This window comes from Miniopterus natalensis, chromosome 2 (genome assembly GCF_054644295.1).
Source record: "Miniopterus natalensis isolate mMinNat1 chromosome 2, mMinNat1.hap1, whole genome shotgun sequence".
In the NCBI taxonomy this organism is placed as follows: Eukaryota; Metazoa; Chordata; class Mammalia; order Chiroptera; family Miniopteridae; genus Miniopterus; species Miniopterus natalensis.
In genome coordinates this window covers 165923068-165937861 of record NC_142082.1, presented here as the reverse complement: position 1 = coordinate 165937861, position 14794 = coordinate 165923068, and the positions used below count along the sequence as shown (strand labels likewise).

The 14794-nt window shown below is 40.5% G+C and overlaps 1 protein-coding gene across 1 annotated transcript; it reads right to left on the bottom strand.

The window, feature by feature from the left end:
- Nucleotides 1-2317: 2317 nt before the first annotated feature.
- On the bottom strand, nt 2318-11437 carry OLR1 (oxidized low density lipoprotein receptor 1). Its single transcript, XM_016221766.2, is given in 7 exon segments — nt 2318-2391; nt 2394-2521; nt 2766-2881; nt 3187-3326; nt 6760-7005; nt 8673-8774; nt 11350-11437. Coding segments are annotated over 7 exon segments (894 nt in total).
- Between the last annotated feature and the right edge of the window lie 3357 nt (nt 11438-14794).

The window sequence follows — 14794 nt, the reverse complement described above, 5'->3', positions numbered from 1 at the left end:
GATTTCTATGTAAAATATGAAACTATAAACTTTCTAGAAGAAAATATGAGAACATTTCTGTGACCTTAAGTTAAGCAACAGACTTTTAGAAACAATAGAAACATGAACAGGGACTTTATCAAAATTTAAAACTGCTTTTCTACGTACACTGTTCAGAGAACAAAAAAAACAAGTCATAAACTGAAAAAAATTATCAAAACAATATCTGATAAAGATCTTTTAGCCAGGGTACAAAGAGCTTTCAAAACTCAGTAAGAAAACAAGTAATTCAAATAAAAATTCTCAAAAAATTTGTAGGTGACTTTACCCAAAAAAATACACAAATAGTAAATAAGCACATAAGAAGATGCTCAAAATCCTTTTTCATTTAGGAAATGCAAATTAGAACTACAGTGATATACCACCGCAAACCTATCAGAATGGTTAAGATTAAAAGACTGACATACCAAGGACCCCATGACGAGGTGGAACTGGCACATTCCTGCACTGCTGGCAGGAACGTAAAGCGGTACAAGCTTGGAAAACAGTGTGGCCACTTCTTAAGTAGCTAAACATACACCTACTGAATGATCCAGGCATTACACTCCTAAATATTTACTCGAGAGAAACTCTATGCTCATATAAAAACTCGTACACAAATGTTCACAGTAGCTTTATTTGTAGTAGTTCTTTGCAAGAACCTGAATGGTATCCACGGGTAAATGAACAAATGGTGGTCTATGCACACAGGAGAGTAATACTCAGCATCCCAAAGGAAGGAAAACGTGGTACAAACGGGGCAGATGAATCTCAAAATGATGCTAAGTGAAAGAAGCTAGACAAAGAGTAAAAAGAAAAAAGGCATACTGTATGATTTCATTCCTATAAAGGGCCACAAGATGCAAGCTGAAAGCGGGCCGGTAGTGTCTGGGGAGGAGCGTGATGTAGGGTTAGGAGATGATGGATGTGCCTCCCGTCCTGATTGTGGTGGTGACTTCAAGGGAACATGTTTTACTATGTGAAAATTTATTGATTGTGCGCTTTATATACGTTCAGTTTATTACAAATCTGTTAATAAAAGAAAAAGCTCTTGTCTGGCCGGGCATGGCTCAGCGGTTGAGCATCGACCTAGGATCCAGGAGACTGGGGTTCGATTCCCGGTCAGGGCACATGCCTGGGTTGCGGGCTCGATCCCCAGTCGGGGGCGTGCAGGAGGCAGCCGATCAATGACTCTCTCATCATTGAGGTTTCTTTCTCTCTCCCTTCCTCTCTCTGAAATCAATAAAGATATATTAAAGATGTATATATATCTCGTCTTCCTAGGGATGATGAAGCTGTGGGTTTGTTTTTTAATAAGATTGGTGATAGATTATGTGCAACAAGTGGAAAGGCTAACCTGTGAAGGAAGGTAGAAAGTAGTAAAGCACTGAAAGTAGAAGAAATATTTCTAATTCCATTTGTTTCTATTCAGCGATATTTCCATACCTGGCTCAGTTTGTTCTAGAACTGAGTGTCATTAGTTTTTGGTCCTGTATGTTTCTGCATTATAGCACAATACTACAGAATTGAGAAGAGGCCATCAATAAAAGGTATATACTTCAGTGAAAAAACAACAATTATTTTTTTCCCTGGGGAATCCATCCCATGAGTCTAAGAAATACTGTTTGGGAGAATTAACGGTATTAATCTGCCCTTTGGTAGAGAAAAGGTGAAGAAATAACTGATTCAGGAACTTATACTTAATTGTAGACTAGTTCACGGAAGAGACCATCCAATTTCTAATTACTTCCTGGGACATCCCAACTGCCCCAAAATGTGAGGATGGGGTGTGTGTGTGTGTGTGTGTGTGTGTGTGTGTGTGTGTGTGTGTGTCAGTGGGAGAGTCTGGAGAGAGATCATGATTTTAAAGACCAACACGTGGTAGCTTTTAACGCTGTGAACGTGGGTATCTTGATTGCAGCACGACCCTGCCCCTTCTCCGTTTCCTCCCGCGCAGCTTCCCGCGCATGCTTCCCCTTTGTTGCCCTGTCTGCAGTTGGGCAACAACCTGTTCTATCTTCTCTGCAGTTTTAGGAGGGGGGGAGATGGCACTGAGGTAGACAGTGTTCCCAAGGCTTGGGGAGGAGCAAAATTCTAAAATAAAAAAAGGAAGAGGGACCGAAGGGTGGCCGGGAGGCTTTGGACAAGCTCGGTGAAAGAATGTAGACAGAGACAGAATCAAACTTTTGATATAAAGATGTCAGGCAGCTGGAGCCCCATTTTCTGCTAAGGAGCTTACAGTCAGCTAACACCTAATCTCAGGGCTCTCACAGTTTGCACCCAAGTGAGGAAAAATAGCTTAAATTCCAGAAGTGAATTCAAAGACGGGCTCCTCCTCTTCTTCCAGAGCCTTCAAATTCACTGTGCTCTCAACAGAGTCGCTTCCTTCTGACATATACTGTATGCAGTTAAAATGCAGTTTTCAGCAAAAACAGCTCCTTTTTGTATATATGCACAGGTACCTGAAGGATACTTCTGGGAAATAGCTCCCTGGAGTCTAAACCTGTAGGTGGGAGGGAAAAAGGAAAGTAGATTACTGCCACCTTGTGTCAGGAATCTAGCCTTGTCTCAAAGTTTCAAATCAGTAATAACTGAAAAGGAAACCCCAGAGAAGGGCAGGTCCCTCTGTAAGAGCTGTGGGGAAGGACACTCAGAAATCCCCCAAGCTTCTTTCTGGCAAGAAGAGCACGTTGTGTGGAACACTGCAGTAACCTCACTCACAGGTTCAGTAAAAACAGGACACTTACACGTGGGGCTTCAAAGGAGAGCCATCCTCCCAGAGCCACGAGTAGCTTGGTTTCCTTTGAGACAGCCCCGTCCAGAATGGGAAATTGGAATGGGCACTTGCTTGCTTGATGAATTCCTGTGGGGAGCAACATTTTCGAGGTGATGTTGGAGTCAGTGTGGTTTTACAGATTCACAAAACTAAAGAATCAAAAGAGATCTTTGACACCCTCTCGATGGTTTCACAGAAATGTTTACTGAAGCCGAGAGATGCTCTATAACCTGTCCATCAAAGGTCATGCAGGGAATTCGTGCTGTGGCTAGGCTTGGCTCATAAGCAGGTATTCTGCCTCTCAAACAAGGGTTCCTCCACCCAGGGCCTAAACCTGATTTATTTCCCTCTAAGCCAGCACACCAGCCCAACACACATCCATAAAAACTCACCAGATCATTAGTGTTATTAATTTTCAGCATCTGGGCATCCAAAGACAAGCAGTTCTCCTGGCTTTTTTCCCAATTAAATGAGCTAGAGGAAAATAGGTAACAATTTTCTCCGTGCCAGAGCCAGTCTTGGGGACAAGGACCTAGAAAGTGTGGAATATCTAATCAGTGAGTTATGCCTGAGTAAAAATATTTCTATAATTTAAAAAAAAATTTTTTCCTTTAATTCTTAAATCAAGTCTCCCCTCAGAATTCTTACATGTATACCATTTTTTTCAAATTAGAATTATATTCAGGCTCTGCAAATACCTCGCTTTTTGGAGTAAAAGAAAAAGCATTCTGATTTTAGTAAACTAAATTAGAAAGCAAGGATGTTAAAAAAAAACAAGGCTTGTGCCCTGGCTGGTATGGCGCAAAAAAAAGCAAGGCTTGGGCTAGGATGTAATTTCAGAATCTGCTCTAAGTTTGGAATAAGGGAAGTGAGAGTTGGGGAAATTACTTAATAGCTATTCTGCTATTAAAAATGTCTACTCGAATAATGGATTTAGGTTTAAATACCATACCTCCTCACTTAAGACAGTGTTGTATGTGTAGAAGCCCATATATGGCTCTCGTGTACTTGAATTGTGGCTAGTCCGCATTAAGATGTGCTACAAGTGTAAAGCACATGCATGATTTTGAAAATTTATATGAAAAAAGAATGTAAAATATCACATTAATAATTTTTATACTGACTAGTGTTAAAAAAACTTATTTCAAATATTTTGGGTTAAATAAAAAGTTACTAAAATTAATTTTATCTGTTTCTTTTTAATTTTTAAGTGTGGTTACTATAATATTTAATGTTCCATATGTGGCACACACTCTATTTCTTTTGAATAAAGATGTTCTAGGGAGAACAGTATATTGATACAAAGTGAGCACCTTAATTTCAGTAAGATTTCAGAAAATAGGGAGTTTTCAGTTGCAAAATCCTCACAGAGTCCAAAAAGCTCAACTGAGGACTTAGGCAATAGGCAAAATTTGCCAATGTCTATGTTTATGGACATTTTAAAGAATCCACCCTCCTCCTCCTCCTCCTCCTCATCTCTTCTCTGTGTTAGTAGCACCTGGAATCTCTTTAATAAGAAATAGAGCCCTTTGGTCTATGCTATGACCAAAAATGACAAAACTGAAACCCTTGAGAAAGACAGCATTTTCATTTGTCTTTTCACTGTGGCATAAAGCCAGGAGATAATTTTCTAAGAGTGGGCTCCATCGGCGAGGAGAACGCAGGAGGGCTGAACAGTGGAAGAAAGTGAACGAGAAAGGGCATGGAAAGGCCAGGATGAAAGCAACGAAAGCAAGTTTTTACTTCTTGATTTGCCTGGTCCCATCATTTCATGTAAAAGGAAGGCATATACAGGGGTAGGCAAAAGCAGGCTAATGATAATAATAAAGAATGCAATAATTACTAAACACAGAATACAAGAGTAAACTGTGTTTCATGCACTCACAGCTGTAAACTGACTTTTGCCCACCCCTGTACTGGTTTTCGTGGACTAAAAGGCAATCTAGGCAGGCTTCCCAATCTATGACAAAGTCAGAAAGACATATCTCAACATGTGGTACTGAAACCACCTGTATTTATTTTCATTATTACTTCATTATTATTTTTATTTAACAAGCACAAAAACTGTTGGCCATACCTCACTTCTATGAACTCATCTAATCCTCATAACAACTCCGTGGCATAGGTTCCATTCATTTTCTTCATTCAACAGACAGAGAAAATGGGGACTGGGACCTAGGCGGTCGAACTCCAGCGGCTGTGTGTTCAATGCCCCCATCACACTACCTGTCAAGCTTCTGAGTTGGAGTCAACTGAGGAAACATTTCTTGGTGCCCCTCAAGATGTTTGATACAAATCTTGGAGTAAACTTGCCAGTTTTAAGAAACTACTTGGGTGATGCTTTTGTATACCTAAGGTTGAGAACCACCACTAATTCCAGGGCTAAATATAGTGTCTGTTACTGTGAAGACCCTGAATTTTTCTAGCTGGGTGACCTCGAGTAAACCACATATGGTAATTTCTCTCTTCACATATACATGAAGGAACACAGACTTGTTAGTAAGAAAAATAAAACTTGTCTCAAACTTCAGAAAACTGGCACTTTTTTCCATATGGTATTTATTATTAATGTTTCTGAGAATCTTCTCAAATCTGCTTGAAGAAAAAGCAGGACTGCATTAGGTATTACTACTGATCAGCCTTTATCTGACACTGTCAGGGAATGGAGCATTTCCCTGGTTTGTCTGCCAGTGAAAGACATACCACTTATTATTTTTGATTAGGTATCTATGCCTGGCATCTCTGGGAGATGGTTCTCCATGGTCCTGACGTAAATTTAATTCCATGCAACTGATAAAAACAAAAATGTTTTTACAGCTCCACCTGTGAACTAAACCATTAGCTGGTATGTAGCTATGTCTGCTTATGTAAACATTCATGTTCTTGATGAACTAGCCTTCTTCCTTTTAAGCCTCCTTTGAGACGGGGCATTCTTTAATGTCCTCAATAATTCCCTCCTTAAAGAGATTAAATACATATTTGACACTAGCTAAAGATTAGTTTGTGTGCATTTTTATAATAAAATGGAAAATACTTCGTGAAACTTTATACAAAACAACTTGCTATTATTATCATTTAACTTAATCTGGATTTCAATTTTTCACCTATAAAATAAAGGGATCTGTGGTTACCTGGTGAACTGTTATTACATAATATTTGAAGAAATCACATGGTTGAGATTAACTGAGCTGTACAAGAAACTGGACAGCTCTGTTTATTGGTGGTAGTTAGTTATTAATGCTTAGAGTAGGACTCCACATGCCTCCCAGGGAGCAACATACTTCGTCTCGCACCCTCTAAATCTCCTTATGACTAAAAAGCATGTACCTGACTTAATCACAGACTATAGAAAGACTAAATAAATCAGATAATCTCCTCCTACTAGATGCTTCTGTTTCTATCTGCCTCCTGGAGTCTGAGTCCATTGTACAGCTGAGATCAATTTGGTTCTTCTCATATAAACTGACTTCCTGGGCCCCTCATATTTTTGTCTAATGTGAAGTATCTACCTAACACTTCCAAGCCAGCCTGTCTTGATTCAATTTAAATTGATGCAGTATACTTTAAGAAACAGTGCCATATAATAAAGCTATTGTAAAAGCAAGCATTCCAGGGATAAAGGAGACTCTTTAGGAAAAGAAATCTATGAATGGAAAGAGATAAGAATCCGTGGCAAGGGGTAAAGGTAGAAGGGTTCTTCCAGAAAAATCTCAAAGCTAGAATTTTAAAAAGAAAGAAGACTCTTATGAGGAAGGAAAACTTAAATCTACCAAAAGTGTGCTTAATTAAATCAGATATCTCAAGAGTTCAATGGAGGATAGGGTAAGGATGACAGAAACAGAGGACTTCTGGTGTACGACATTATGAAATGATGTTATAGATACACATATCAATATGCCAATTTTGTGCCTAGTGGTTTTCCTAAAAAGAGTTAAGATTAATTAAAGGAGCTTCCAACCCCATACCTGAAAAATTTGCTGCTTTCTTCAGAGCTTCTTGGAGATTCAGATTCTGCTGTTGAAGCTCCATTTGTCTTTTGGATTTCTCATCCAGCTTCTGGGCAAGGGTTTCGATCATTTCCTTGAGTTCCTTCTGTGATTCACGGAAAGCTTGTTCCTCCTGCTTCTGGGCTGACATCTGTCCCTCCAGTATATTTTCCTGATGAGTAAGGTTTGTTTGCTGTTGCTTTAGAAGATCAGACACCTGGGATACTAAATTACAGTTGAATTAAGACTTCATTTCCAATTCCCAACAAAAGTCTCTCCACTAGATTTTTAAGAAATCAAAGAACTAAATCAAGTAATCTATAAACCGCTGGCAAATGACCCAAATTTACTTAAAAATTGTGGACTTGAAAGTTTTTTTATATTCCTGTAATAGTGTTTTATTAGATCAAAAACTATCACAGACACTTGTGATTTCACACAATTATCAAGGTTTTACTTGTTATTTTGAGTTACACACATGTAAAAAGTTATCTCATGATAAGTATCAGTGGCACAAATAAAATATAGACAATCTGCAGATAGTCACCAACCAGAATTAGTGACTATCAGCAGGAATGTCATTCATCGTTTACTATATTTATGTCTTCCTTCCTCTGTTGTCTGTTTTTACTTTCAGACTTCCTAATTTTATTTAAGAACTATAATACTCATCCCTTTTTTGAGACACTGTCCCACATAATTATTTCAAGTGGCTGTGTCACAAGAGTCTCAAACTCCCCCCCCCCCCCAGTACATTTTAGGAAGGGTGGAGCTAAAATAAAGGCTGGGAAATCAAGCAGGCAACAAGTGTTAAGGGTCAAACACCTCAGTTCTAGAAGCTTAACGGTTCAGTACAAAGCAGTCTCCTCGCCTTGAAGGCCAGGCTTGAGCTTGTGAGGATCAGAGCCTCCAAGTAAGACTCTTCCAGTCACCAGCACTCATCAAGGGCACTCCTCCCATCATTAGGAAAGGCCTTAGTGTTTAATCGATTGAAAAAACAAGTGATTTGTGATCTTAAACAACAACTGAAAAACAAATAGCAATTTACAGGCCTTAATAACCGGGGTCTAAATAGCCGAACAACTCAGATCTACAATCTAAATACAAAGGCAGATTAGATGCATAACCAGTATTATTTTCTTTCCTTCTTGGCCACTCTCATTCTTCTTTCACTTCTTTTCCTCTCAACAACCTCTTTTCAGAATGTTCAAAATTTGAAGGTTTTTTCAATGTTTTATGTATTAAAACTCTGCTTCCAGTTCTTAACTTTAAATTGGTATTTAATCATCTCTATTAAAACTCAACATGAGCTAGCCTGGCCTGCATGCGCAGTGGTTGAGCATCAACCTATGACCCAGGAAGCCGTGGTTCAATTCTCAGTCAGGGCCCAGGCCCAGGTTTCAGGTGTGATCCCCAGTCGGGGGCGTGCAGGAGGCAGCCGATCAATGATTCTCATCATTGATGTCTCTCTCTCTCTCTCTCTCCCTCTCCCTTCCTCTCTCTGAAATCAATAAAAATATTTTAAAAAACAAAAACTCAAAATGAAATAAATGAGGTTTCTTTTACTTTTGGGTCTCTCAGATAACCTTGTGGATAATTAACTTCAAATTATTCTCTTTTTCATTGTTTTGGGATTTACAGTAGGCTCTATCCATAAAGTTATGAAAACTAACCAAAACAAAAACCTACAGTTCATAATCTTCGTTTCATGCCAAAATCAATTTGAGAGACTAGCACAAATATACCCATTCATCTTCCTACTCATTCTAAAAACAGTTTGCCTAAAATGTATCTAAATCAAGGTTTCTTGTAGGTAGTCTGAAACCAATATACAAACCATGTTTATAAACTCTCATTTTTCCCCTCCATCACTTCCCTGTCTCAGCACTTACATTGCTTTGTCAGCATTATGATGGTCACCAGTAAGCCCAGACAAAGGATCCCTAGAGTCACGGCCACAGGGCACCACCAGCGAGAAAAAAGACAATGAAGACCTAGAGTGACAGGGGATAGAATCAGAGAGACAAAAAAAGATGGAGGCGAGTAATCAAACCATTCTTTGGATCTTGTCTGTACATGGTACTTTGTATTACTTACTTTTAGCCCTCCCAAGGACTCTGCAAATAATTCATTTTCCATATTTACAGATGAAAAATCTGAACAACTAAAGAATTTAAGTAATTTACACTGTCACATAAATGACACAACTGAAGATCCAGAATTCAATACCAGGTATTTTTTACTCTTAAGTATCTGATTCTAAAGCTTATAATTTTGTCTGTTGCCTCTAACAATGACTCTTCAAGAAATTCTCAGACCAGCTTGGATGAATCAACTTCACCCGAGGGGGGGAGAGTCTGATGGTTTTAACACAGACCAAGTCTATGCATGCATATGCATACACACACACACACACACACACACACACACACACACACACGGTGTGTTTTATAAGTAACATACGACAAATGAATGTCTGATGTCAAGCAAATAAGCTTTAGTCAGTTAATTAACTGATATCTCGAAGAATTTACAACATAATTTTGTGCTCTTCAACCCTTATTTCATTAAAATTACATCTTAGAACTGAGATTATTGAGCAAAGAAAACTAGAATTGAAAAGTCAACATTCACTTACTCATATTAATGTCATGTTCTATACTTACACCAGCTGTGGTCCTGGTGTTATAAGAAAAAAATGCACTTAATATAGAAGCAAAATCACGTAACTCACATGTGTGTGTATGACTAATTATGTGCTCTACCACTAAAAAAACACAGGTATTTTGGTTCAGCGGGAGAACATCTTCTATAATGTATTTGGGCTCCTCATCTTGTGAGATAAATAAATAAGGCACTGATAATGTAATCCTGTACATGCAAATAAGGAAAATGACTTGCTAAGTGACTTGCTAAGATCACACGGACATTAAGATCCCAACATAGGTCTTTAATTCGATTGTCAGTAGCTACATGGCTTGAAACATTACATCACAAAATATCCAGTGCAAACCTGTAGTGATATAAATCAATCAGTGTTCAAATATATTCACAGAGTTTTCATGTGTCAAAAGCATTTGTGTTTGGCTCTATGATGATGCAAACAAAACAGAAACATGACAGGAAGAAATATGGTTCATTTACTAATTCAAAGTTATTAAGCTCCTAGAGTGTGTGTGGCAAGTTAGTGGGGAAGCAGCAGACGACAGTTGTGTCTTATGCAAATCATTGCCTAATCCTGCCCACAGACACTATCTGTGAAAATCCTTCAACCAACATTTTCCTTCGTCAGTGTCTATCCTATAAAGGTATACACTATAGGTGATCAAATATGTTCAACATTCTCGAGTGATGAAACCCATGCATTTTTAGAAGTCGCGGGATCCACACCAGCGCAGGGAAGGCACACGTTCCCGTTTCCTACCATCCACCCTTTGTCCTGTCTCCTTGGTAGGTAGACACCATTCATCCCTACTCCCACTAGTAATTTTCTAATCAGAAAGCTATCAGGTCTTGTGCAGCAGGTGACTGATCTAAACAGGTTCTAAGAAAAGAATTTACTTCATAACTGTAGTAATAGGCACTCAGCATTTACCACATGAAGAATGAATGAATGAATGAAAATGAATGAATGAATGAATGAGCAAATGACAGTTACCTTGTAGGTTTACCTATAAATGCCAGTTCTGTTTTCATATCAAGTTAAGTTCATCAGCTCAAATGTTAAATTATTCCATGTTCACACTTATATTTGCTACTGAGAGAAATTTATACTTTGTTTGTGAACACACAACCTGGAATTTCTTATCCGAATTTGTATGGCTTCATTTGTATGAATTCCCTTCTTTATATTTTGTTCCTTTCTTTCAGAATGGATATAAGACACAAGGCAGTTTATCTAGATTGTCTGTGGATTTAAGATTATGTATTTTTACTTAAGCAGTTTAACTTACTGTGTATATCAAACAAATTATAACTTTTCAAAGCGGTGGTATACAATAAAACATAATTTATGCTAAACCACACTGAATATTATTTTATCCGCTTTGGATATTTTATGAAATACATCCAGTTTTTGCAATGCCTCAAGGACTATTATAAAAATTATCATTGTATACACTAGGCGAATTCAACATTTTCTGAACCATTTGATGGGTTGGACTCTGGATAAATGGGAGACCGTAACACAAAACTAGCTCTACCATTTACTGGCTGCTTATAAATGGGTAATTCAGTAGAACCTGCTCCCCAGCTAGTCCTCTGTAAAACAAAGATAATAATAGTCCTAATCTCAGGGAGTGAAGATTCGAAGAAATAATGCATTTAAAGTGAATAGCATAGAACATAGTAAATGTTCAATAAAAGTTACTACCATTGTCAGCTACATCATCATGAAAACCAAGTTAGTTCATTCATCATCATCATCTCCATTGTATCCAACCTGCTTTTCTTTTAAGTAAATGTTTTTAATTCTATAGTCAAGTGCTTTAGCTCTTTAATCTTATTTCAGTTCATTTAAATTTTCAAGCTAATCCTGGAAATCCCTGTACACATTCACCCACTCCTTACCTTTAGCTTTCTCTTCATTTGTGTTCTGATCAGGCTGATCCTTCATACTCTTGCTCTTGAGGTTATCAAAAGTCATGTCCAAATTCATTCCAAGAATGAGAAAGTGAAGCAGTCGAGGACTTCTACAAAGTAAAAATGTGTGAGCGCTTGCTGGAGTGTTTAAATAGCTACTGCTATCTTACAGAATGACTCAATCACTGGCAGGAGGAAGGAGAGGCTTTGCTTCATGTTTACTGACGCAAATTCTTGGGTTATTTCTATTGCAGGCAGAGAAAGTGGTGATTCTGACAGTATTTCAGGATATTTCACTAAGTAATTTATGAAAGGAAAAATTATACTTTCCATGAGCATTAGAGGTGAGGAATTTGTACTCACTCTTCAGATAAGGAAAGAGAAACTCAAATTAGCAAGACACACTAAATTTGTGGGAAACTGTGCATTTAGACCAGTCGTTGGGATTCCAAAGTCCACATTTGCTATTTATTTTACTGTAGCAGACTACTTCTATATTGTGTCTTTTATAAGTCCCATGTTTCCCTTTTTAATTTTGACTGTCTTAATTGGCAGTCGACTTAGGAATTCTGGGGTTAATCACATATGACTCTTATCTTCAGCTGTGATGACCTGGGTAATTTTAGAACTTAATTATACTCTTCATATAGTGACAGTATAGCATAGTAGCAGAGAAAACTTTGGAGCCAGATGGAGCTAGCTTCAAATATTTCTTTTGCTAATCCTTTGATCTATAATCTTGGGGAATTACTTAACAATCTGAACCTATGCCTTTGTCTATAAATTGAGACATGTTATTGGATTCAAATGGGATATTGGGTGAAAATGCTAAGCTTTGTACTTCAAGCATGATGAGAACTCAATAAATAATAGTTATTAATATTACTAAGAGTAATATTCAGCACAGTTGAATTGCGTGTCAAAGAATTTTGTTTTATACATGATTGACTTGAGTCCCAAAGACTCTTCAATGGACTCCCAGTAAGGATGCCTATATGCGTTTACTGATAGAATTCTTACCTATTTTCCCTTTACAACTTCTTAACCATAAAAGAAATATCTCCTTACAGTTATATATGCTTTTTAAAAAATCCTTATCTATTAGAGAAATCTTCGGGCATATATATGGGAAAAGTGATAGGGTATCTGGGATTTACTTTAAACTATGCCAGGAAAAATAAAAATAAAGGGAAGGGGGCACATAAAAGAACACTGAAGACAAGTATATAAATAAATATAATATCTAGGAGACTATTAAGAAAAATCACCAATATCAACAGTCTAATTAGGATTCCATTTGCCTCCTCCCTGGGCTTTTTGATTCCTGTTTCCTGTGCAGAGTATCTGAGACCAAATCGAAGGCAGTTATCTGCCATTTAAAGTTTTACTGTATGACTGAGTTCACACACACACACACACACACACACACAAGCTCGGAACGTACCGAATCTATTCCAGTTAAATCAGCTTGTGACAAATCAGCGCTAGTTACCTTTCTCACTCCAGCCCCATCCCGCCCCCCTGACTGGGAGTGCCAGGAAGCAAGATCAGATCCAGCTTGGCTTCACCCTGGCGAGTTTCCCATAAATAGCCTCAGGAAATTTGTTTTTGTCTTTTTTAACCTTCACCTGAGGATATTTTTCCCAGTGCTTTTCGGAGAGAGTGGAAGGGGGGGTTAGAGAGAGAGAGAGGGAGAGAGAAACATTGATGTGAAAGAGACATCAGCTGGTTGCCTCCTACTCGCAGCCCAGCCAGGGCCTGGGATGGAGCCTGCAACCCAGGTACCTGCCCTTGGCCGCATTGGAACCCAGGACCCTTCAGTCCCAGGGCCGACACTCTAACCACTGAGCCAAACTGGCCAGGACAAACAGTGTTTTCTTTAACTGACAAGCCCTTTCAAAGTAAGGACATATCCCTTTCTATTAACAGAATTAATTCTTTCCTACTGCACTGGCACAGCACATACATTGTGTAATATTCTGCAGAGAGCAGCCAGCTCATACGCGAGATCCTTAACGAGAAACACACAGCACGCGCTGGGTTTTCATTTGGCAAACGCCTATCTCCCGTCTTTGACTTGGAGGAAGCGGAGCCGCGGCGCAAACAGTGTGAGTGGTCTGCTGAGTATCTCCTTCCTACCACGTGCAAGACAAGCACTCGGCTCACAGTTTTTTTCAGTTTTGCCGGCTGATGAAAAGCACAAGTGGCTGCTGAGACATTATAGATTCAGTGTGAACACCTCTTGAAATAATTCCATAAGAGACTCCAGGCGGCCAAGGCAGGGAAGGCTTGAAAATACAGCGGGAGTGGAGAGAGGCCGGGCCCACCCGGGCCTTGCGCCTCCCCGCGGGGCCAGGCTGGGAGCGCAGCCCACTCGGGCACATCCACCCGCAGTCACCGAGGCCTGGCCGAGGAGGTGGCTTACCCCAAGGAGGGGCAGAAAGCCCCTGGAGACCCGTAGGAAGGGCGAGGCCGGGAGAGGGGCGGCCGAGGGTGCGGAGGGGGCTCGGGCTCCGGGGAGGTCCCGTCCCGAGGCCAGGCCCGCACCCGCTGCGCCCCGCCGAGACCGCGCCCCGCGAACGTCCGGCGTGGAAGGCGCAGGCCCGCCGGCCAGCGGAGAGCCCGGAGCCGGTGGGACTTAAAAAGCCACAGGGCCTTTTGTTTTTAAACCCCGAGCCCGCCGGAGTTCCCTCTGCAGCTACTCACCCGGCGCTGGGGCGGGCGGGCGGCGCCGAGCCGGGAGCCGAAGGCGGGCCGGCGGGAGCTTCGCGGGAGCCGCGGAAAAGCTGCAGCCCCGAGTCCGGGATTCAGGTCGCACCACCCCAACCCAAGGGCTCTTTGTCCCGAGAGGCGCTGGCCCCTCCCAGCAGCCACCCTGCCCTAAGGGGACACAGGCGGCCAAACCCTGCACAGCTCTGACCTCCACACCCTGCAGCTCCACCTTCCAGAGGAAATAGCAGAGGCCAAGTCTACAGGTATGAACAGTTCCAGAACCATCGGTGACTGCGCGGGGTGGGGCGCCCAGCGGGGAAACCCGACTGACGCATCCCCTCCCCCGGGGGAGCTGGTGGAAACTCCAGGCTCCTAGCTGATCCCCCTGGACTGCAGAGGAGCAGAGTAATAGTCCAGGACACTCAGCCCTGGGACAGGGAAACACACTCACCACTTTCCCTGAAATCTAAACGGCACCTCCTCCCCCTCAGGGGTGACACAGAGGCCTATACTCAGGGAGTGGCGTGAAGCATACAAAGTAATGGAGAGCAAGGGACTGAATCCAAGACTACCCAGCAAGGCTGTCATTCAAATTTTAAGTAAAATAAAGAGCTTCGCAGACTAAAAAAGGCTAAAACAGTTTACTACACCAAACCAGTGCTGCAAGAAATGCTAAGGGGACTGTTGTAAGAAGAAGAAACAGAGAGAGAGAGAGGAACAC